Source organism: Podarcis filfolensis, assembly GCF_964270895.1.
Source record: "Podarcis filfolensis genome assembly, chromosome: 5".
Taxonomy (NCBI): domain Eukaryota; kingdom Metazoa; phylum Chordata; class Lepidosauria; order Squamata; family Lacertidae; genus Podarcis; species Podarcis filfolensis.
Window position 1 is genome coordinate 35,244,882 of NC_139608.1, and position 25,631 is coordinate 35,270,512.

A 25,631-nucleotide genomic window follows, 5' to 3' on the forward strand; every position below is an offset into this window, starting at 1 on the left:
TGTAACTGAACACTCTATATGCATGCATTCTGAGCCATGCTGCATTCGAGCAATTTAGCAATCTTAACAAATGCACTGACTACCAGAAGGGCCTAGCTGCGTGGCAACCTGGTTACCTTGGCATAGACTTCAGTCAGTGCCTGCCCAAGCTTTTCAGGTTCGCCACGCAGCATCACAGTCTCTGAGCTGCTGTCTGTGGGTGGTATCTCGACCGAGACTCCAGTTTTCTCCAAGATCTCCTGCAGGGAGTTCCCTTTGGGACCGATGACGTACTTATGCTGGGACTTCTTCACCTCCACAGCAATGGTGGTAGTCTTCTTCTTCTGTAGGGAGAAAGGAGCTAGGGCATCAGTAATAAGGGCTAGGGAAAAAGAAAGGGGGTGCGTTGGGGAAGTCACCAGTCAATCTCTAGGATTAGAAATGGGGCAGACCAGAAAAGGAAACTTGTCTGTGTGTGCTCTAAAAGGAAGGGCTGGATTTTCAAACAAACAACAAACAAACAAACAAACCATGAAATATGCTAAGACCACAAGCCATCGTCTCTGTCTTTTTATATAGGAAAGACACAGAAAGAGCACATCTGTGAGCAGTTCAGTCCGCCATAAAGGCTTCCTGTGGTTTTGCTTCAGCTACGACTTTAAATAAAGCTACATAATCTTGATTAGCTAATCAAGCCATCAGTGGATCTGTGTTTGTGCATAAGTTCCAGTGAGCAAGTCTCGTGATTCTGTAGCTGGTGTGCTCTCCTGGTGAGCATCTGTCGCAAGCTGCAAAGAATGAGAACACTATACGTCTGTCCCAATTCACATTTGTGGAGGTGAAGGGAAAACTAGATAGGGAAGAGCACCCCACAAATCAGAGGGAAAAGACAACCCAGGGCTGGTCTGTGCAATGTGGCACTGCTCAGAGACCACGAAGAACCTTACCTTCTCCTCGTAGATCTTCTTAACACAAGCAACTGCTTGGGCCAGCTGCTCCTTTTCTCCAGTGAAGACTATCTCCGTTCTGTTGACGCTGGGAGGTGGGATGTTTATGCGTGTCCCTGTCTCCTGCATGATCTCACCGACCAGCTTGTTGAAAGGGCCAGCAATGAAGGGATGATATACCTTCTCCACCTCCAACCTTTCAACTGCACGCTTATCCTGGGAAATAAAGCAATATGTGCACATTCTATTGTTTTTCCTACACAGCAAAGCCTAATATTGCAAGGAAAGAAGTGTTCCAAGCAGATGTTACCAAAGGATGTCAAGCCTACAGGAATTTCACTGACATTCCTATACTCCTTAGTGTGAAGCTCTTGAGACTGATGTTCACATGCCTCCAGCTTTTCCTGAAACATTACTCCTCCTTTCCCCAAAAGTGGCACCTTGGATAACCTGACCGGGCTGCAGACATGTGGCTTCTTAAAAGCAGAGCCTGGATCAGCAAGGTTATTAGAAGTGCTGTGGAGTGTGGGATAAAGGAAGGACATTGAAGGCAGAGGGAATTCAAAACAAGACTCTAGAAGAACAAGGAACAGAGTGGGGTGCGGGAAGACTATTATATGATACAGTTCACCGAGATTGCTGCATCAATGTTTATTCTTAACAGTCCACGTAATCCCCAAATATATGGAGAAGGGAATAGGGGACTTGGTTTGGTTTCGGACAGTCTATGGGCAGCATTGCATGTGCAGTGGTTGAAAGTGCAGATGCAATTCATCTGGAAAGGCAACTGAAATAACCAAAAAGCCTAGGAGGTAAAGGATGATCTCCTTATTCCAGAGAACCCAACTCAAGAGTAACCTGTTTCCCAGAAACCCTCCAATTGTCTAACCAGCCTCATGCCTTAGGGCCGCTCTACATATTGATGACTGTTGTGGGAAAAAATGGGTGTGTTATATGTGCATTTCCTGGAGTTGTCATCAAAAGGTGGTGCCACCTAGAGTTTAACCCACAACTATTTGGATGCAGGTCGCTTCTCAGCATGATTGGACCTGCACATTGCATATACATGGCAGGTAGTAGAGAATAGCATATGGAGTCTTGGGCTGCAACCTGAATCCAATTCACCCTTAAGGCTTTGGGGAGCCACCATTGCACCTGCTGCCTGGCTGCTCACTCTAGCCATGGGGTGGGAGGCAAGATGCTCAGGCAGTCTTGCTCAGGTCTCACAGCTGATCTGGCCTACCATCAGTGCTTGTATGCCCCTTTGCAGATAGCATCCCCACCAGTTCAAAGCCTCAGAATGAGGTGTTCCAAGGGCAGGGAGGGTGGGGACTGAGCCACATAAGGATCCCTGTTTGGTCCAGACAGCATCCGTCCCAGTCCAGACCTGATCACTGTGCTGATGAAAGAGGCACTTGGATTGCTCTGCCCAATCCTACATAGCTTCGTATACAAAACTTCTTGGTGCTCTGTTTACCCAGAAGTCCGAATGACGTTAAGGGAGCTTATTTTTCAGATGTGCATGTTTAGGGCCATAGATTTTAACCGCCTGGAAGAGCAGAACAGCAGTACCTGTAATGTCTTATTTGCTCAGCATAGTTGCTTATAAAACTACCCAATCTGGGAGGTGCTGTTCTGGTCTGCAGAGGCCAAGACTAAGTCAGCTTGTCTTAAAAGTACTCCCCTCAGAAAAGGCGTAACGACAGCAATGTTCCTCAGAAGCAGTAAAGGTGGGAAGGCTGCTTACCTGCTCAGCAGAGATCAGCAGGATCTCATGCCGCGCCTTCTCAATCCCTTCCTTGGTGCCGGTGATCTTGATCTGGTTGCTGGGGTCATCCGGGCGGGGGATCTGGATCTTAGTGGCAGTTTTGAGCTCAAGGTCCTGCAACTTCTCTCCACTTTTGCCAATGACAAAGCGATGATGCTCCTTGGGAATGGGCACCGTTGCTGAAGCCTACAACAGACATCAAGATGCGGGATGAAGCTGCAGGCCAGTTCCATGACACGGATGTGTCTCTATCACCTTAAGGCAGGGATGAGAAAACCTGTAGCCCTTGGCCTAATTTCGTGCAGAAGTGAGGGGAGAGGAGGAGAAGGAAGTTGAAATGGGTGGTACAATGGAAGGAGGAGGAATAAACCCTCAGCAACTAATCGATAGAGACTTCTGTAAAGAGCTATATGCTTCTCTCCCGGCAGACTGCTGTGTGGGAGAGTGTGTCTGCCCACCACTAGCACCTGACAACTTATCCCCAAGAGAAAATGGCTGTATGTACACACACACACACACATTTCTCCATTCCGGCCCTAAAGGTTGGGTTGACCAATCCAACAGAGCTGTTTTGCCCTGAGTGCCATAATGGAGGACAGAATTTCAGCAGTGCAATTTCTCCCACCATATGCAGGAGGTGGCGGCGGGGGACTGTGCATGTCCAAGTTCACCACTGTATACAACTATCAGAGATAGGAGGTGTTTATCCAGCAGAATCAAGTAATAAAGAAATTTGCATGAACTGTACTACTTGAGGTTTCAGGTAGAAAAGCTCTCTGTCTACTGGCATCAGGCAGGCACGTTTGCTGAGCTCTTTTCAGTGCCTGCTTAAATCATTTTTTGTTTAGGCAAGCCTATCCAGACACACAGATGCTGAAAAATTACAATCTTTTACTTATTAATTATTGATCATTCCCATATTTCTGGTAAACCACTTAGAGGTACCTACATTTGTTTTTTAAAAAAATATGTTTGACTGCTTCCCCAAATTAAGAAAAATAAAAGCCCCTGCCAAGTTCTCCCAGGCACACATTCTGTCCACTCAGCTTTATTAAGACTCTACCTAGCCTTCTCCCTCCCTAACATAGCATTTCATTCAGTAAAGTTATGTGGGTAGGCGAGTGACGGTGGAAGGAAGCAAGCATTCAGCCGTGCAGACTCCCATCTTCATTTAAATTTCTCAGTCTTCATTGGAACAAAAGACTCCCAGCTGCAGTGTGAATTGGAAACACTTCAGAACAAGCTCAACCACTCAGACTAGCCTGACTGTATGATCTCTAGACTCTAATGTTATAACACAGATTAAGCACAATTATGTTGAACATACCCCTCAAGCTATTTCCTATGTCCTTTCTGAACCTATTAAATTTTAGATAGAACGGGATATTAATATTTCCCTTGGTGGAGGGCATAATGCCCAAGTAAGAGTTTTCCATTGCCAGAGGGGCTTATGGGATAAATCAGGATGCTCTAAAGCCCTGACCAAGTCCCACTCGTGAACTTAGTCATGGTGTCACAAATACAGAGAGTTAGTTCAAGGTTCTCATTTATCCAAACACAGAAGTTCTCAACTGCAAGCTAAATTCTGGTGGTTGGCAGACAGGCTACAGAAGAGTTGAGAATATATGTACTTGCCCATGCACCCACTTTCTCTTTCCTGGTGATGGAGACAGAGCTCTGCCCATGATTTTCATAGCAGGATTTAAGACCAGGCAGGCAAAAAATAGGTCACTTAATGTCACTGTGATATCAAGTGAGTGGCCATGCCAACCTGTCAAAATTTGGCCCACAGTGTATATGGAGATAAGGGTCTGGCCCCAGCCAGCCAGTTCTAGCTCCCTACCAGTTTTAGCCAGTTACAAATTCACAAGACAATCCATCGTCTTATACTATAATTGCTATGTTTACTCAGCTACCTTTGAGGGACTTCACACACCTACCAAAACCTTGACAGATGTCTTCATGATCACCCCATCTACATATTTACTGACATCCCACTTTTTTCTAAACACAATCCATTCTAAACTGGCTCACAGAATTCTTTGGGCCATCTAGTCCAAGCCAAGTCTAGTACTTAATTAGCCAACAGCTTGGGGTCAATGGGCATTAGCCACCTTAAGGGATGCAACACCCACCACAAAATGACAAAGGGGACTCAGTCCACTTTCTCTCTCTTGCCAAGGGAGTAAGAGGGTTGGATGCTGCCCTGCCCATCACTCATGCCTTGCCTCTCTTAAGATAGCTGTAGCATCTCTCCTCTAATGTTGCCAAGTGCTTTGCCACAGAAAGCAGTGGGGAAGAGATCCCAATTTCAATGTATTTCTCCACCCCCTCCTTAGGGAACACTGAGCTTTTGGAAGAAAAAACTTTGGGGAGAACATAGTGCTACTGTTCACCATAAAAACTGATCCCATCGTACCTCGTTAACATCCATGAATGCACCATCTATAACTATCACCAGGTTCTGGCTTCTGGAGAGATTACTTGCCTAACATTGGCTGCTAGAAAAGTATGTGGGGAGGCCATGGTTAATTAAACTGCAATTAGCTTTTGAAGCTCAGTTGAAAACACATGGCATCACTCCAGTGACCTTCCATGCACTTAAGATGCACTGCAAAGGTGAGCTGGCCTACTAAAATCTATGTCTGCTTTTATGAGCACCCACACCTTGAGGAAGGTCACACAGTGGGAAGAGGAGAGAACCAAGTCACTCACCTGTGTCTGAAGCTGAGCTACAATCTTCTTTCGAGCCTTCATCACTGCTTCTAGCTTGCCAGAGACCATGATCGAGAGTCCCTGATCCTTTGCGAGAGACAGCTCCAGGTGAGCTCCCGTCTTCTGCATGATGTCCAAGCAGATTTTGGCCTGCTCCCCTTCCCCAAACTGGTTCATGTCCTTGTATTTCCTCTCTTCCAGCGGCACATGGAACACCTGCTCAGGTAAAAGGAAGTTTTGTTCAACTTAGAACAATGGTAAATTTACTCCCCTTTTGCAGATGAGCAGAGACACTTCTGCTGTAACAAGACACTTAAGCACTCAACTGATAAATACATACTGGGCACAACCCTCCATGATGTGAGTAAGCGAACCCTTAGATTTCAACACAAAAAGATACTTAACTTTTAGAGTGGAGGCTACTTTCAGAGATCAGCTACCCTGACCACCCCTTTAGTTTCGCACAGGATTAATGTAGCATTCAGGGCTCTGATGTCACTAACTGAGTAAGGTCAATATCTGGGAATGCCTCAGACTACACTAACAGAATTCTCCAAAAACTGATTGGTCAAGCAAATGCCGTCCTGCTCCAAATAGTCTTTAAGCTAGCTCTGGTCACTTAGTTATCTTTATTGCAACACTTTCTCCCCTGCAGCAACATGCTGGAGGGATACTGAAAAGCATTTGTCTTCAAAGCTTACAGTAGAAAACCAAAACCAAGTGTTGGATAAAAGAGGAGGGAAATCCTCTTTTGTACTGACCTGAGTGATGACAGAAGCCTTGATTGGTCGGATTTTGCTCCAGGCACCAGCAGGTTCCTGGGCTGGCTCCAAACATGCTGCTTTCTCAGGGAGAGGAGGGAAGGCATCCTTGTAAGTTGGAGGGTCATTTTCTTCTTCAGCATTTAAAGCTGCAACTAGAGTTGAGCAAGCAAAGAAACAATGAAGGATTTCATACACAAATAGTGCTCACCCTGCTGATTTCCAAACATGCTCGAGTTCAGCGGCAGAAAACAAAGGCCACAACTTTTAAAAGAAATGATTGAAACCACCAAACAAAATTAAGCAGCTTTCTCTTTGGTAAACCACCAGTGGATGTTTCTGTCTATCAAGCGATTAGGAAACCTTTATCTTTTGTGGAAATCAGAGTTAATCTTGACATTTAACACACATGCCCTGGACCCTCACCACCCTTTTTCTTACTGCAGCCAATGGAATTATGGGATGCAGGTTTGGCATGAAGAACAAGTGGATGATCAGTTCAGTCACCTCTAGTGTCAGAATGACCCCGGCCTGAAAGTTAATTCCAAACTATTTATTGACACTGGCTGTTGTGTAGCCGACCTCTTAACAACTTGCTGAATTGGCAAATTATTTTCTTATTGAGAAAGGGAGGACCAGCAGCTAACTGATCTTCCTCTGCTTCTTTTGTTAATGTTTTACTTGGGAGGTAGGACATATTTCGCTTGCAGGCTGACCCATTGATGCTGCTTGACTTCAAGGAGCCCCTGGCCATCTATAAAATTCATTTCGGCAATTTTCACATGGCTTCATCCATTGACTTGGGAGTCCCTTGACAAACTAAACTGACCTGGTACCTGATCACGCTTATTAAACCCCATTCATTATTCAATTTACACCTGCCTATTACTTACACTACCTTGTGACAAAATAGTTAGATACTATTTTCTTGATAAGAGCAGCTAACAGGATTGTATGGAAGAATGATTAAACACGGTAAAGTTAAGCAGTGTTGGCTGCTGCCCATATATTGTAACTTGCTCAACACAGCACTATGAAGGACAGAGAAGAACAAATATTTAATCGTTTTGGTGGTTGTGATAAGGCTTTCAATATATAAAAATAGGATTAAGAAAGTCCAAAAGATCGTTTAGCTCACTCCCTTCTCCTGATTAACCTAGCATTAACCCATGTGATGAAGTGTATATAAATACACCACATGGAGAGAGGGTGCACATTAAGGAACAGCTTGACAGAATGAAAAGAACTAGGAGAAAGAACCTGCAGGTCAGACAACTCGTACGTATTCTGAACCTCTCGTACCCTTGTATTTTGTTGTGAGCCCTTTGCCACACGAGTATCAAACTTACTGTCTCATTCAAGCAACAAAGACCCCAGGAAGGCCGGCTTGCACTCCCTCCCACAACAGGGGTGGGGAAACCTTCTTCAGCCTGAAAACTGCATTCTACTTGGCCAACCCTCCATCACCAAAAGGAGTATGGTCAAGGAATAAGTGGGCGAGGCCACACGCACAATATCTACACAAACACACACGCCTTGTAAAAGGTTTAAATGCTTTCACACCCCAGCTGAACCCTCTGGGATGGTTCTCCCACTATAATTAGACTAGAAAAGGCCTCCTTAGAAGGCTCACCCCTAGCCTAAATATGGTGCAAGGGGCATTTCTGGAGGTATGTTAACTCTTCCCTTCCCAACTGTAACCCCCACCCCCTTCTGTGCCACAATTAGGCTTGAAAAAAGCTTTCTCAAGGAGAGAGGGGAAGTAGGAAAAGCAGCAGATGATGAGGGTTGGGTAGGGAGGCCTCAAGGGCCACATCCAGCCCTCAGGCTAGTGGCTCCCCTAGAAACTGAGATACGAAAGCTAGGAGCTAAATGGCACCTTAAAGCTAGGTTCTGGGTGCAACAACGGAATGTCTACGCACTCTTTTCTTATAACAAGAATACAAAGCTGAAAATGAATGAACTTTAGCTAAAATATTATGTTCATTTTTCACATGGTCTAGTCCTTCCCCTGCCCACTCCCCTAATATTCTTAAGAGGGTCTCTTCTCCAGTCTTCAGAGAGTAGCTGGAAGTGGGGAAGCAGAAAAAGGTCCTCCTTTCCTTCCACTTTGCAGTTTTATTCTGAAATCTATGGCGCAGTACTGCGCCCAGAGCTCAGAAAATGTGTGCACTAAAGAAATCCCCGGTCGCAAAATGTGCCTAGAACAATGGGAGTTTTGAACACTGCCAGCAAAGTAATATTTGAGTATGTAGTAGAAGCTGAATATGCCAATTTCATGCAGAAGTTATCAAAAAGGGATTTTCCAGTAGCCTTGCCTTGCAGTCTTACCTTTCACTTGCTGCTGAGCAAGGCCGCTGCGATGTTCAGCAAAGCTCTCCTGGGTCAAAACTGCCACGGAGCTCATGGTCGATTTCCCACCCACGCACAATCCGGGTATGCCACTGGTAGCGCAAAAGGGGAAACACCGTAAGAATTACTAGCAGGATGCATTTAAATAGGGAGGGGAAGTAGAAGTGGTGTGACTGGCTACTTTCCTGGCACAAGCTGAAGCTGTCCCTAGCTGAGTACCTCTTCCTAGCCACAACTATTTCTCCTAGGGCTGTAAGCAGTGCCTTTCTTCCCAGCCAGCCTGGAAAAACACTGATCCATTGCTTTAGCTGCTGCATGGTATTACTTCCAGTTATTCCTTTGAGGCTGGGAAAGGTTGCTGCAAAAGCACTTCTTCCCCTTCTAGAAGCAACAGCAACATGCCCACCGCCTCCTCAAGCAGCCTTAAACGTCAGTGACAGTAAGTTGCACTAAAATGAGGAGCTGTTGGTTGAATTTTTAACATTACAAAATATAAAATGAAAAGATGTTATCTTGGGAAATTGTTGACTAAATCAGTCTGCCTTTGCTGCATCTGCCACAAATAGTGGGCTATTATAGATGTAACTTTAGTCCTCTTCACATGCAACCTCAGCACGTATTTTTACATGTTGTAGGGCAGAGAAGCGAACATTGGCCTTATATGTTCCCCCCTAATACACAGAACCTTCAATATGACCAGAACCTAAATCAGGGATTTAGGTGCATCAACATTACTTCACACGCAGGGTTTAGTTCCTTTACCAGTCTGACAGCAACAGCCAATTCTAGATACCTTAGAATAAATAGAGGAGCCTGATTTCTTTGAAAGAGCAATCTAGCCAATAATCACTTTGCGATTGTCAGAAAGTAAATAATACCTGGAGGTTGGGACATATAACCCCAACCATCTTGGCTAATTGGGCATGTACAAAACTCTCTAGCACTATTCTGAATGCAGTTATACTAAGTTGGCCTTCAACTATCCCAGAGAACAAGTTAATTGTGTGCCATGTTAAAGGTACTTACTTTTTAGCCCTGCTGCCTCTTAATTATAAGAATTAGGAAACAATTTGTGAGAAAGGGAACATAATCTCTTTTCACTTTATCTACACAATTGTAAACCTCTTTTCTGTCCCCCTTAATTATCTTGTTTCGGAGCTAATCTAGGTATTTTAAGCATTTACACAGAATTTCTCTGCTTAATCGTTCTATCACTTTTTCTACTCTTAACTTGGGTATTATTGTTAGGAGGAGATGGGAATATTCAAGGTATGGGTTTAGCAAGAAACACTATTTTTTCCCTTTCCTTCTTACTGGAACACTAGAAACAATAATTCTTAAAAGCAGCAGCAGCTGAAGTTCCTTCCGCATTGGGAATGGACCATATTCAAGTTTCCTTTTAAAATACCAGCTTTAAGTGCAAGCATGCATGCACGCACACACACCTTGAAGAACCATACTTTGTTACAGGTAATTGCAGGAGTATTTCAGGTAAGTCATGTGAAATCTATGAATAATTAATGGGCACTACTAAAAACAAGGGTGGTAGTGAACTCAATAGCTTTGCTAGTGCAACAGGATTCCCCCCCCCTCCTTCCCCTGCAACACCCCCAAAACTGCTCACAAGGGTAGGGGGAGACCGCCAGAACAGACTGCATGGGTAAAAGGCAAAAGATTTATAATACCTGAAGAGAAACCAGATTGCATGGGGTGGGGGGGGGGAGAGGTGGAGAACGTTCCATTGAGCAAAGAGAATTCTTTTCACGGGTTGAATTTTTTTAGCGCTACGCTGAATACAACTCCTAGCGTTCAATAGGACCATGGGCCAGAAGTCTGACATACAAACTTAACCACATAGATCTGTAAACTTACCAGCTAAATGGTCAGTAGCCAGAAAGTCCGTCCTGTGAGCTGCCTGTTTGTCAGCCTGCCAGCTTCTGCTTTGGGGAAAGAAACAAACAATAGTTACTCTGCTCTAAGAGTGCTAAAATTCCTTGAAATCACAATACAGTTTCATGAGTTTGGAAATCACTCAGGTAAACCTGAATCAGGATCCGAAGTGTAAATTATTATTTTTCAATAATGAATTTGCAACCTGCCTTGCAACAAGTGTACTTCCCCACAAAAAGCAAAACACAGAACAGACAAGTAAACAATTTAAAATCAACACACAAAAGGAGGAGGAAACGTCACTGTTCATATCCACATTTCAGCACATTCTTAACCCACTCATCCACATATAATCTGAATGCTGAACATAATGAATCTATACAATCAAAGGTTATACCAGCAACACTTAGTATTTTATTTCTAGAAAAATAAAAAATTGTACTAGCATTTTGGGTGCAACAGTACAGCAAAGTGTTCTGCGTCATCCAAATAATCTCATCAATTTCAACTGCAAACAATAATTTAAGATTTCCTATGGACTTTGGGCTTAACTGCCTGTCCATTCTCCAGCACAAAACTACCCAACGTAATTTTAGGCTAAGAAACAGTAAATGAATAGCAGATGTAAGATATGAATTTGAAGTTTCATGGCTGTAAAAGCATCTCCAACTGGGTGACACACAGAGAAACTAACAGATTAAAAACCTGCCAAGAAAACGGACATCAGTCAGAAGATAGGAATGTAGTTTAGTGGAGCCTGGGTAAAACATGCACTTTCTTACAATCGTAGGCTGAGAAAAGTACAAGAGTTTTATTAAATCAGCTCCTGGCAATTCTAAGCTCTGATGTGTGCATGTGCACGCACACACATACCAATGCCCAACTTGTGCACATGTGTATGTGACTGGCATTTTGAAAACTCTACATGAAGCAAGAGCTCCAAATTTGACCAGAGATCTTTGTTTGAAAACAAACAAGTTACCAACATATTTCTAATATCCCAACAGGAGTTCAGTGGGAGTTAGATGTCTAACTACAAATACCTGTGCTACTGGGTAAAACTGATCAAACCAGCTTAGAAAAACAGCAGCAGCAGCAGCAGCGGAGACAGTCAGCGTTTATGGGTAGGGCCATAATCTACTTTGAACATTTCTTGGAACAAGTGCAATCCCAGCAAAGTCAGCTTGAACGAGGCTGGAGCATCTTCGTAGTTCCTCGCTTTTAAAACTAAATTTGAAATGCACAACTGTAATCACCTAAGAAGCATGTGATCGCTGCTCCAGAAGAAAAATGAAGGACAAGGATAGGAGCCTAAAACTGTAATTGGTGGGAAATGACCCAGAAGGAAGAGAGCTGAAAATTTAATACAAATACATACATTTTAGCAGGGCTAACATGCCTGCCACTCAGAAAGCTTACAGCATTAACACAGGGCACTAACATCAGGAATTTGGAGGTTCTATGACACAGATCTAGGCCTGGTATTGGTAAATAAAAGTGGATAGATTTTAAAGGGTAATCAAGAATGTATATACCGAATCATGACAACTGACTTACTGTGAACAAAACTGGGGTACAACAGTGTTTCTTGCACCAGGGTCAAGCTGGGATAGACTAGAAGAGCATGTGCTCTGCATGAGCCAACACTGAATATTCATGTCACTATTCAAGGCCTGTCACTGCTTTAGACAAGGTAGCTTAACAGAAAACCAGTGTGGCATCTGCACTATTGTGGGACAGAAAGTACATCTGCCGGCAAATGTGGCCACAGCTCAGACTGCAAAAACAAACAATCTGCCCTACAACCCTTAACGGAAGAAGATCGTCAAGGAGTTCATGTTAACTATGCTTCCCATCTATTTTATCAAACTCTTTAGAGCTTCATGGAGCCATAGAATTGTAATGTACACCAAGGGTCATCAAGTCCAACCCCTTGAAATGCAGGAAGCGCAGCTAAAGAATCTCTGGCAGATGGCCGGCCAGCCAACCTCTGTTTTAGGTTAGGCTGACAGAAGACGGCAACCACCCCAAGGTTGCACCCGGTGAGCATCACAGCCACGCAGCGATTTGAACCCTGGTCTCCTACTGGCTCTCAAGAACAAGGTACTAGGAGGACTCCAGGGTTAATCATGACTGACACGCTCAGCAAGCTGCAAAACAGGAACCGTGGTACAGTGCTCTCCTTACTTTTACTGTCACCAGCATACAGAGGTCTGACTATGTATGTTCTCCCCTTGGTCTGGCCCTATTCTCAAGGCAGTCATTCTCCTGGCTCTGCCACCTTTTCTGGCCCCCAACACCCTTCGCTCAGAACTTCCTGCTAGCTGGGTATGGGTTTAGTGGCTTAACTTTGTTCCAGGAAGGCTGAGCTCAAGTTGAGACCGTTTGGGTGCTGTAACTTGATTTAGTGCCTGCCTGACAGGAATGTAACCTCGTGGCACAGCTGCTGGTTTCATCATGCCCCCAGAAGCTGCGCAGATTTGAATGGCAGAGGCTAGAGAAAATGTTACTTATGAAAACAATGAAATGGAATAAAACCATGTTCAAAGCATGCTCAAGGAAGCTTACAACATGGGGGGAAAAAGAAAATCATTGGTTTTCAACCAGTATGCCTTGGCACCCTGAGGTGACTTGAGGAACGGTCTGAAACGTTGTTGTATGCTATGGAGATTAGACCAAGGCACTGCTTTAGCAGAATATAATAAAATATTATTGGGCAAGGTGAAGAATGGCAAGGGAAGGTGACAGACAGAAGGGAGGGGAAATAGCTGCAAATCACTTGGAAATGCCAGAATTTTCTAACAGCTGGGGGTAATTCTGATGTCAGTTCAAGCTTCCCATGAATAATAATAATAATAATAATAATAATAATAATAATAATAATAATAATAAAAAATTTATTTATACCCCGCCCATCTGGCTGGGTTTTCCCAGCCACTCTGGGCAGCTTTCAACAAAGTATTAAAATACAGTAGTCTGTTAAACATTAAAAGCTTCCCTAAAGAGGGCTGCCTTCAGATGTCTTCTAAAAGTCTTGTAGTTGTTCTTCTCTGACATCTGGTGGGAGGGCGTTCCACAGGACGGGTGCCACTACCGAGGAGGCCCTCTGCCTGGTTCCCTGTAACTTGGCTTCTCGCAGTGAGGAAACCGCCAGAAGGCCCTCGGTGCTGGACCTCAGTGTTGGGCAGAATGATGGGGGTGGAGACGCTCCTTCAGGTATATGTACAAGATGCATGGGGGAACTGAGATAAAGAATAAAAGACTCATGTATGTTAGACTAATGCCTGACCATTCCAGTCATCTTTACCCATTTTCTTGTTGCTTCCGTGTCTACGTAAGACAGAAGTGCAGAAAGTTATTTTAAAACAAAGACAAGAAAACTATGACAGGACACTGCTAAGTCTGTCTCAAGCATCTTATGAGGGAAAGCAATGAAAGTAAGAAATTAAGAAACCATCTGGCTTCAGAGGGCAAGTCATCACCTATTTCATGTGTGATCTTTCAGAAAGAGAGTATGGCGCTCTTGGAATAAGAGGGCAGCTTGGCTACATGAGTTGTAACTGTCGAAGAATAATATCATTAATGGCTACTAGCCATGATAGCTAAGCTCTGTCTGCACATTCAGAGGCAGCAGTGCTTCTTCTGAACACCAGTTGCTGGAAACCATAGGTGGGGAGCGTGCTCTTGGGCTTGAATCCTGTTTGCCGGTTTCCTGTAGCCATCTGGTTGGTCACTGTGAGAAAAGGATGTTGGACTACATAGACCACTGGCCTGATTCCACAGGCTCTTCCTAGATCATTATTAATGGCTGGCCAGTTTATTCAAATCCTGGGGCCACAATGAAAATACAATGCAAATGCATGTGTGTATTCTAATTATACTACTAATAAATCTGCATTAACATAATGGATGTTAGGCCACAATTAGTGAAAATATTGCTGTCTTCAGTTATGTTATGCCCTGTGGCACCCTGCCAAACGCAGATGGCTGTTGTTTAAGATTAGGATCACTTCATCGATCAACTGCTTATCAACGTTTAACAAAGAAAACATTTTATCTCAAAAGTATGCAAGCACTGTCAAAAAAAGAAGCAAAAAGGCAAAAAGTCCTGCAGCATGGATTAATTTAAATCAAGGTGAAATGAAAGTTCTTTTTCAATTATTCATCCAAATAATGTCTCTCACTGTAAAATTCACATGTTTCCTGGCTGCTATAAAAACAATGAAAGGCATTTGTTTAACACTGAGCAGAGCCCAGGAGCATAATTCAAAACATTTTTTTGCATATGTGCAACAAGCACTGTAGAATTACATCTGCATATACATGCACAAATAATAATTTATTTTTAGTCTAAGAATACAATCCTGAAAAGCCAATAATTAAATATAAAATTTTGATAGATACAAAAGAAGAGGGGCTTTGCTCTGCCAGACTTGCAATTGTACGAGGCAGCTTGTTTGTGTTGGTTAAAGGAATGGATTGAATTGGGTAATGCAGATATTTTAGACTTGGAAGGCCAAGACTTAAACTTCAGCAGGCATGAATGTGTTTGGTATGAACCACATTCTCAGGAAGAATTTGTATAGAGTCTGGAAGAAATATAAAGATCTGCTAGAAAGAAAAACACCCCACATCGAAGCAATTACAATTAAGAGAGTTAATATGGACAGACAATGGGCGACTTACAGGGAATTGCTGGACTTTGCAGGAGGCGAACCCAGACTGAAACCTATGGAGAACTTAAGAAGCCAAGTAATGGATTGGTTACAATACCATCAAATATATGCTATGTTTAAGGTAGACCCCCCAAAAAATGGGTTTTTGGACCAAAGCTCACAATTTGAAAAAGAACTTTTACAAAATAAGGATAAACTTCTGTCTAAAATGTATAATTTCTTATCAGAATGGGAAACAATAAACAAGCCAGAAGAGTTTATGTATGCAACAACAGCGGCCCGTGTTCTGTTAGCCCAAAAATGGAAAGTGAGTGAAGTCGCTTGTAAAGACGACTGGCCACTTATGATGTTAGAATATGCAGAACTTGCAAGAACGTATATTTAAAGAAGAGTGGGAAATATTTAATATATGGAAAATAATTGTACACAGCTGATCCATTTTATTTGCTTAGTAAAATGAAGATAAATATTCGTAATTTCGAATGAAGCACACTGCAAAGTTCAAATAGTTGGAAGACTTAAAACAGGAGTACAAATATCAACCATAGAGGCTTCCATGCATAAACCAAGTGACAAACAGTCCAGCATCTCCTACCTCCTTGCTAGTCTGTGGTTGCAGAAAACACATGACTTGTGACTCACTCCTCCCCAACAGTTTGGGTTACAGACGCTTCAGGTTACAGACTCCACTAACCCAGAAATAGTACCTTGGGTTAAGAACTTTGCTTCAGGATGAGAACAGAAATCGCGCGGCGGCAGCAACGGGAGGCCCCATTAGCTTAAGAACAGTTTCAGGTTAAGAATGGACCTTCAGAACGAATTAAGTTCTTAACCCGAGGTACCAATGTAAATGCAGCCTTTGGTTCAATATAATTGATAGGGGATCATAATACCATTTAAGCCATTACAAGAAAAAACTTTTAACATTATTCAAATGTACTTTAAAAACAGCAGTGTCCTTTTAATGTATCTTTTTTTAAAGGGGGGGGGGAGTAAATTCTTTGACTGTGTGACATCTGTTAGTCATACTCAGAGCAGACATATTGAAATTAAGTTATTTAAGTCACTTAAGTCCATCCATTTCAAGCAATCTACTCTGAGTTTGACTAATGTTGGATATAACCTTATGTATTTTATCCTGTCCCGAGACAGGTACATTTCCAATACTGGAGATCAAATAACTCTTCACTTCGAAATTCTCAGGTGGCATAGCAAAATAAGTAAATAATAGATAGTATTACTTAACTGAGACAGCCATCTAGCGCTACTTTTGCAACATTATCATGTTACTTTTTCAGTATGTGCCTCACCTGTTTATTTATTCATTTATAGAAGGACACACTGCTCCTATACAACAAGTCTTTGCTCCCACAATTTCTTTGCAACCCAAAAGCCTGGATACTGCTAGTGCTAGCCAGTAGAAATGGTTACAAACAGCAAAATAAATAAATCCTAACATTTCATAGCCATGCATTTGTTATTTCTAATCCTGTTTATACACACCCTACTCTCTAACTTCTCTTTGCAATTGAAAGTCAAACTTTTAAAATTTTGTAATAAAAAAAAATAAGTTAAACATGGATCATTTTATAATAAAGAACTGCAAGAATCCCCCCACCCGAAGTCTTATACTATTTCAACTACTCAGGGAGAGAGAGAGAGGTACCAAAACATATGGGAGGTGGATTTTTAAAATCAGCCAGCTGAAAGAGAAATGCTTCACGAATCAAAAGCTGAGATGTCAGCAGGTGGAGAGGCAGACGCCTAAGGTTACAGAGACCTAACAAGCAACAGTACCAAGCTCACTTATTTTCCATTTTAGCCAAAGAACTAGACTGCAGGAATAATTATCCACTTTGCTCAAAGAATGGTCAGCAGGAAGAATTAAGAGTAAGCTTGCAGAAAGAAAGTTAGGTTATCCAGTGGCGAATCCACCATAACATTCTCCTGTATAAGTCCCAAAGAAATGAACAGGCAGCAGCGCTCTTGCATTTCAATGGGTTTATGCCGGGAAACATATTGGTGGATTGCATCCCTTGTCTCATTTGCAGCAAAAAGGAAGATTTGTGCATGACCTTCCCTCCTCTGACACAAACAGGAGGAGACTCCCAGAGGCAAAGGAAACTGGTGATGGATATGGGGATAAGGATGGATATCAAACCAGAGAGATGAAAGGTGAAAGAGGACAGTGAATTTGGAGCATTCATCACTGGCAGCAAGTTGAAGAGCAAGAATACAGCAGAACAAAGGGAAGCATAAAAGAATTCAGCTCTGGGTAGCAAACTGTAAATGCCTCATAAAGGAAACTGAAAAAAGTAGATCTGCACACATGTTTGGACCAATGTTATTGGGGGAGGGGAAAATAACGAATAAGCCACATAATTATTATTTAAAAAAAAAAAAAACGCGTATTGAGCAAGCAGAAAACTCCTGTTAATTCCATGGGAATGGTTTCTGTGCAAAACACAAAGTATGCATGCACCCTACATGTCTAGCTATAATTTAATTTTCAACAAGATCGGCGTTTTCAGACAGCAACAGCAAATCATGTGACAATTTAATCTATTTTAATTTAAATGGTTAGCATTTTGTTAATAGAAGCCATTATATATAATTAAATGCAGAACAAAAAGGGCTGAAACAGTACACTTCGAAGTCCTGTTGATTACAGCAAGGTCAAACAGAACAAACATTCCAAATCACCAACTATTTGTTCTCCACAAACTGAAAAGACACAAGCATGCTTAACACATTTCTTTGGCTATTCCTCGACTGCATCAAAGTTTAAGCTTTTTAAATAGGCAGCAGCATTGAAAAGAGCCAGAGCAAGGGTCTTGAAATATGTTTTAAAGCCTTATGTGATCAAACTTGGACTTGTCTTTGGATTAAGTGTTATGGAGTTGTGGTGTGGTAGTTAGAGTGTTGGACTATGACCTGGGAGACCAGGGTTTGAATTTCCACTAAGCCATGAAGCTCACTGGGTGACCTTGGGCCATTCACCATCTCTTAGCCTAACCTACCTCACAGGGTTGTTGTGAGGATGAAGGAAAAAGGTGGTATAGATATGTAATAAACATACAAACCTTCACTTTTAAGTCATATAGATAGACAGATAAATAAATAAATAGATAGATGATAGATATTAAAGCAAGTAGAGCCAGAAATCATGTCAGGCCCCTTGTGCGAGAACACAGGTATGGCTGTTCCATCTATTAGGTTTCCTCTCGAAGTCCAATGTTTATTTATTATAGTAAAGAAAGGAATCATAGCTAGGCAAGACAACACCAGTGCTTCAACTGCAAAGTACATGACCTTGCAGAAAAAAGCATCTACCTCCATCCTAAAAAGCAACAGCTCCGTTTTTTGTCGATCACCACCTCCTGTACAGTCGTACCTTGGTTAGCGAACTTAATCCGTTCCAGGAGTCAGTTCAACTCCCAAAACCATTCGCAAACCAACGCACAGCTTCTGACTGGCTGCAGGAGTTTCCTGCACTCAAGTGGAAGCCACATCGGAAGTTCAGCTTCCGAGAAATGTTCGCAAAACGGAACACTTACTTCCAGGTCTGCAGCGTTCGGGAGCCAATTTGTCTGGCAACTAAGCCATTCAATAACCAAGGTATGACTGTATACTGCATCCTTACTTCCCCCAAACCTAGTATTCCCAATACACCACCCCTTGACTTTATATGCATGCCTGCTAATCAAAAAATGACAACATAGCTAGATCCGAACTCAATATCCATCTCATCAAAGGGCTAATAGTACTTATGGATGCTCAGGATTGGGCTGCAGGCTTTTTGCCATGTTAATGAAATAGCTGCCCTGTCTACTTTTTCCAAGGTTTGGCTTGCTAACCATTCTGCCCTCATGGGATTAACCAGGGCTCCATGTCACATAAGTTTTCACAGCCCAAAGTTATAGGTCCTAAGACTTTCAGTTTCCTGTCACGAAACCCTATCACAGGCATCCCCAAACTCAGCCCACCAGATGTTTTGGGACTACAACTCCCATCATCCCTAGCTAACAGGACCAGTGGTCAGGGATGACGGGAGTTGTAGTCCCAAAACATCTGGAGGGTAGAGTTTGGGGGTGCCTGCCCTGTCACAAAATGGAAAAGCTTATCAGGGTCTACGAGGGTAAAAAGGCTCAGTTATGCGAAACAATGGTGATTAGTAAGAAATAACTGGTCATTTTAGCAACCAATCCCTGATGAAGTAGTATGGTTGGCAGTTTGGACCAGTTCCCATGCAAGGTCGGAGGGCCGATCTTAAAAAAACCCCACACCAAATAAACAGTGAATGTCTATGTGTCTTCTCAGAAGTAAATCTACTTTAGTACAGCTTACCCCAAGGTAAATGTGAATTCTTTCACAATGCAGTTGGGTTACAGTTCTAATGACAAAGAAAATCCTTCATGCAACTTATTCATTCATTCACAAAAACTAGGAGATAACATGCAGGACACGCAATGAAAAACCGAGTGTGTTCTGTTAAGGGCCAATCATATTCAATGACCCATCTACAAGTAATTATTAATGGAAATAAGGAGGTTATTTTTATTGCAACATATGTTTACAACATAAACATTAATATGGAATGAACAGTCACATTGGAATGAATGGTAGGAGCAAGGAATTTTGTTTTGTGATATAAAAAAATGTAAAAACTGTAACAGACTGTTTTTATTTTATGTAATAACCTGGGGGGGGGGGAAGAGTATTTCTTAAAACTCTGGTTAACATTCCCGCCCCAAGAAAGCTCATTTTAAAATTAATACATTTTTACACCTGAAAGCGTGTATGCCTATCTCCCAAGCCGCCTGTTATTTAGAGGGAGAAAAGCTTCAGAAGGGTCCTGCAGCGTATCAGTGTCAGCACAGAGCCAAGTGTAATTTTCACAAATGCCACCTCAGCACTGCCTGTACCAGAGACCATTCACAGCTTTGGAGGGGGAGGGGAAAGGATAATCTTAAAGGGCTAGCAACCCTCTGAGAAAAAGAATCGAAAAGCATCCTTGTATGCTAAAGAGTGCTACAGAAATGAGCAAGGATAGCAATCCCCATTTGTCTGCTGCGGCTAGAAGCTTAAAACCTCGGCAAAGCCAAGTTCTATACTGGCTTGCCAGGGTTTTGTTATTTGTTGACTGGCTCATAAAAGTTGCCTGTCAGCACCAGCAAGGCCCTGACAGGATGCCATCTCCTGATCTGCGGTAGCCTGCCGGAAAAAACTAGCCAACAGTTTTTGACCCAGGGTTTCGTTCTAAACCACACGCCACGGACACAGAGGTACTCCGCTCCACAGCCGACATAATTTGTGATATAAGCCATACTAAACCTGGGCTGAGCAAGAATAGCAAAATTACACTTGTAAAACCATAATTTAACACAGGAGGTAACTGTAAAGATACAGCAGCTAGGCCATACAAAAGCAACACCACACAGACCCACATTTGTGGCAAACAGATTAGCCACACATTTCTAGTGGAACAGAGCAGAAAGTTTGGCACCAGTTAATTCTACAGCAGAAAAATGATCTTCCATTTAATCCGTTTAGTAAAAGTTACCCAGAATATAGAATTCTGAATATCATCACCCATAGAAAGAGTTTAAAACAGAGAAAGATACACTTTTTCATTTATGATAATGAGCAGCTGTTTAGGTTTTTTAAATAACTCCTTCAGACAGAAATAAATTCACTGTGATCATTTACTATGCATGCATACCCCTAAATTTGAAGACATCTACAGAAGAATGATCCCACTGATTGGATTTAAAGTAGCTGGCTTTGTTAAAAGAAGAGTTAGGTGTGTATAAAATAGATTCAAAACTATTACTAATCTATATCTATTTGGAACTTACACTTTCAAAATTAGTTTGGCTTGAAAAATTTATGAGATTCATATAGGAAGCTTTGAATAACTCTAAATATATTGAAATAATGAGTAACAAGCATTTTTATAAGGCACATGGCATGAAACAAAAGACTCAATATTCTCTACCACAAATCCTTAGGATATCTCCAGCAGACGCTAAATCTCAGACATATCCCACTGGTTCAATATAGTGTTTGGGAAACCCTAGCATTAGTTCCATGATTAAAAAGCAGTGGGGCAGGAGAACATGCATACCAAAAACAGGAGGCCAAACTAGACAAGTTCCCATCCCCAGATCAAATCCATGGTGGCTGAGACTCACCAATTCTGCAAAAGCCTAAATATCTCTTCAACGGTGTGATTAGTCTGTTGACATCAAAGCATTTCCAAGTCTCGGACAGCCACAAACACATGCTAGACTGTGCAAGATCAGGGTCAAGACGTCTTCCCAGCATCCAACTCTTTCATGGTGACACTAACGCTTTATTACCACATACACACACCCTTGCTAGACAACACCCAGCTTAAGAACTTCAAAAGCACAGCAAGGCTTCTTCTTCTATATGGCAGACTTCAACGCCACCTTTGCACATGAACCAATTTTGAGTGATTAAGACCTGCTCTGTGAGTCAACCGCCCTCATTCCCATGCAACTGCTGAGTAGAATACAGCTTCTGAAACCTCCCCCTCCCCCCACTCCTGTTTCCTTGGGGCTTACTTTTATTCGTGGCCATTACTTCACTGTTTCTTACATGTGCTAAGAAACAAGGTAATTGTAATTAAAGCCTGCCCTACCCTCCCAGACCTACCTACCAACCCAGAGAACCAGTCTCACTGGGAAGGCACCAGTGTACTGAAAGACAACCAAAGAATTGCAGGCAAAGCCAACCTCGTTACTGGTGCGGTGAACACAGAAAGGGAGAGAGGAGAAGAGTGAGGTTTTCATGAATTCTACAGGCATGTGTGTTATGAGTGATTCAAAATTCCTGGCTCCAGTTGAGCAACTTGCAATAATCTCTGGAAAGGTGCCCATATAAACCTAAGATCAGCAAGCAGTCTACAGAAAGTTACAGTTTGTCCTTTACAGGGCAGTTTTGTTTCTTGTGGGGTCTGGAGTTTGCCAATAGGTGCCGAAGCTCACACAAGGAGGGCAAGGCGGCACATGCTGCCCCCGCTACCTGTAGCCTCACAAGCCCATGCCTCAGGAGGCCCCAACAACGCAGACCCTGACAAGCTGCTGCAAAGTCGCTGTGGTCCTCTTCTCTGCTGGGTACAGCAAAAGCACCACTACTTTCTCCCCACCTGCTCCCACCTAAGACTCAGGGGGAAGGGGGCACAGAACAGTTGCTGCTTGCATTCTCACCCCCCTCATAAAAGCAGGTGAATGAGTGGTGGATGCAAGGAACAGCTGCCATGTTCTCTAATCACTCATTGTTTCTCTCACTCAGTGAAGGGGCCTTTGCCACTCATTTGCCCTCTTTCACTACACATTGCTGCAGAGGATTTCACCTGCTGGGTCCAATCCCCACAACTGCGGTGCCCAAAGAGACAGCACAGGTGCAAGCTGCTCACTCACTGAGCGGCCACCTCATCCTCTTGTTTGCTCACCTATGCTTTCTGCTCTGAGTGGCACAATGGTGGTGGATGCCTAGTGATCTGGCCTTTTCAGTCAAGCCAGTGAGGAACACACCAGGTGAGGTGCTGCTGTTGCTTGAGGGTAGCCAAGCATCTCCAAGCACAGAATCACCCAAAAATGCTGGGAAAGGATCTGTGGGGAGAGGGTGCTGCTGTGTGCAAGGCACTGGGAGCAACTTCAAGCAGGCATCGTGCTTGCCACAGGGCAGTGCCACACACATTGCGGCCAACTTGTCAAGTGGAACGGTTGAAACCTGGCCCAGTAAGGAGGACTGAGCTCCCTGCAGTGCGAAATGAGGTGGCTCCTTCTTCCACCACCGCCAGCTGGCCCTTGGCAAGCCTATGCTTACCCTCCGAGGGCCACAATGGTGGGGACTGGGCGAGAGGATATCTCAGTTGGTAGAGCATGAGACTCCCAATCTCAGGGTTGTGGGTTCAAGCCCCACATTGGGCAAAGCATTCCTGCACTGCAGGGGGTTGGACTAGATGACCCTTGTGGCCCTTTCCAATTCTACAATTCTATGAAGACAGGAATGACCAAGAGGTTGTAGCAGCAGCTCCCAGACTTTCTCTCTCTCCCTGACCAGTGCCAGAGGACACACTCCTTCCAGCCATGCTGTCCACAGTGTGTGTGCGCACGCGCACATGTGCAATTTTATGCCCACTTGCTCACTCTTTCTTACTACGTTCATGTAGTAGACTGGGATGCACTTGGGAGGAAGGAGGTTGTCGTGTGCCCCCCCCCGCCAAAAAATAGCAATACTGTAGGCAGAAGGAACTTCCATAACCTGCAACCAGCTCTCAGGAGGGAGAGTAGTCTAGCAGGCTTTAGGGCCGCGTCCCGCTTTTGCCCTCTGCAATGTCCACATCAGCCACAGGATTAGGAATGTTGCCTGGGGCCCTCCTGCAAAATGGAGCGGGGTGTGTGGAGAGGATAGAGTACAAAGCCTCTCGTTTCGCCCCCTCCCTTTCCCGGCTTTTTCTTCTGGCTCTTTTAAGGTCAGGAGCCTAGGACGCGCCGGCCCGAAGAGGGAGGAGTGGGCTTTTTCTTCTTTTTTTCTGCCGCTGCTGCTCCTCCGCCCCCGTCGCTCCTCGGAGGAGCAGGAAGAACCTGGCCAGGAAAGTTGGTGCAAAGTTTTGCGGCTGAGTTGGGAGGGGGGAGGAGATCCGGCTGCCGCGCGCCTGTGACACGTAGCCCGATCGGTTCCCCCGCCCCTCCTCCTGCTCCTCGCCTCCCTGCCGAGGGGACGGAGCCCCGGCGCGAAGCGTGCGCCCTGTTCGGGTCGCCCTCCGTCTTCCAGGGGGAGGAATGCGGAGAGAGGGGCAGCTCCGCAGGGGAGGACGCGGGAGGACAGCCCGTGTCGGCGCCTCCTCTCTGCCTCCACGTCGGCAAGCAGCTCTCTCTCTCACTCTCTCCTCCTCCTCCCAACCCCCCCTTCTTTTTCTCCGCTGCCCCTTCTCCGCACCCCCGCTCCACATTCCCGCGGCCGCCGCCGCCGCCTCCCCGTCTGCTCTCCCGCCGCCCCCGGCCCGCGCGCCCGCCCTCCTGCCCCGTACGTGGCACTCACTCCGGCCCGTGCCTGCTTAGCTCGCTCTGCTGGAGAAGCCCCGAAGCGCTCCCGGGAAAGCGGCGAGGCACCTTCCCGTCTGCTATATGGGGGAGAGGCTGCCAATCCCAGGCTCACACGTCAGACGAGCCGGGCCCCTTCCCTTTCCCTTCCTGGGAAGGCCCGGCCCAGCTGCCAGCGACTGGGGAGGCGCGGAGAGGCGCTGGGTCAAGCGACGCCGACGCTGCCGCCTGAGCTGCAAGTCCCCCAACTAGCCCCGCCGCCAAGGGAAGCGAATCCTCCCATTTTGACTGAAGGGAAGGGTTCCAAAAAATAACTCTTCCCCCTGCCACCTCCTCCATAGCAAAACGTGGCGACCATGTGCACGTTTACTCAGAAACAAAACCTTGGGCATGTATTCCGAGGAAACGTGTAAAAAGATCGTGCCGCGTGCCTGCAATCCTAAACTCGCAGACTACCACGGAATAAGCCCCGGGAACTCGGTGAGACTTAACACGGAGTCGGAGTGAATATGCTCGAGAAATATAGGGAACCAGGCAGAGGGCTTTCTCGGTAGTGGCACCCTCTCTGTGGAACGCCCTCCCACCAGATGTCAAAGAGAAAAACACCTACCAGGCTTTTAGAAGACGTCTGAAGGCAGCCCTGTTTAGGGAAGCTTTTAATGTTTAATAGAGTATTGTATTTTAATATTTTGTTGGAAGCCGCCCAGAGCGGCTGGGGAAACCCAGCCAGATGGGCGGGGTATAAATAGCAAATTATTATTATTATTATTATTATTATTATTATTATTATTATATACAAATATTCAGTTTTAATCGTGGACCTCAGGTGTTCAAATCAAAATACTTTGCCTATAATTTCAACATCGGCACAGGAGGCAGAAACCGCCCACACCCACACCATACGATCCAACACATTTAAAGCACAAGGCTTACCTCAAATAATTCTGGGAGTTGTAGTTTAAGGGGGCAGGAAAAACTCTAGGGGTTAGATACCTGTATGAGAATGCCTTGTCACCATAACCTAGCGATTCTTGTACACAGTACATAGGTTACATTTCATAGGTGGTTTCCTTACAAGTGGAGTTGGATAAAATAGTGCTCTTGGGGGAAAAGTAGGGGAGTGTATGGAACAGCAGTACGCTATATTGCACCAACCACTTGAGTAGGAAGTAAACAGTTGTACTTAATTTTCAACCATCAACTTTCCTCTGCCAGTAATTAAATAAAGAAACAACAGTAATCTAAGAGCCACATCACACAATGCAATAATTACTTAAATCTACCCTTGACTTTTAAAACCATTATTTCTATCTTCAGAAGATGGACAACAATTATTTACCCTCTCTTCTGATGTTTAAAGTATCTGAGAACTGTTAGCATATCTGTTCCCACTACATCATCTTTTAAGTTGTTAAACCCTCAAACGTTGTTCAGCATTTCTTCATCTAAATATGCTTCCTAGAACA

General features: G+C 44.0%; 1 protein-coding gene across 5 annotated transcripts in view; it reads right to left on the minus strand.

Moving 5' to 3' along the window:
• Positions 1-25,631, minus strand: part of HDLBP (high density lipoprotein binding protein) — a 56,668-nt gene that overhangs the window by 19,980 nt on the left and 11,057 nt on the right. For 2 of the 5 annotated variants that reach the window (XM_083613684.1, XM_083613686.1), the window contains exons 2-8: positions 10,395-10,462; positions 8,502-8,614; positions 6,171-6,325; positions 5,410-5,625; positions 2,674-2,880; positions 927-1,142; positions 117-323 (exon numbers count right to left, since the gene is read on the minus strand). In XM_083613684.1, the coding sequence (XP_083469810.1) occupies positions 117-323; positions 927-1,142; positions 2,674-2,880; positions 5,410-5,625; positions 6,171-6,325; positions 8,502-8,577 (1,077 nt within the window). In that variant the 5' untranslated portion in view covers positions 8,578-8,614; positions 10,395-10,462. Of the gene's footprint in view, positions 1-116; positions 324-926; positions 1,143-2,673; positions 2,881-5,409; positions 5,626-6,170; positions 6,326-8,501; positions 8,615-10,394; positions 10,463-24,163; positions 24,278-25,631 lie in introns of those variants that run through there. The other 3 variants (XM_083613683.1, XM_083613685.1, XM_083613682.1) reach the window with 3 other exon arrangements.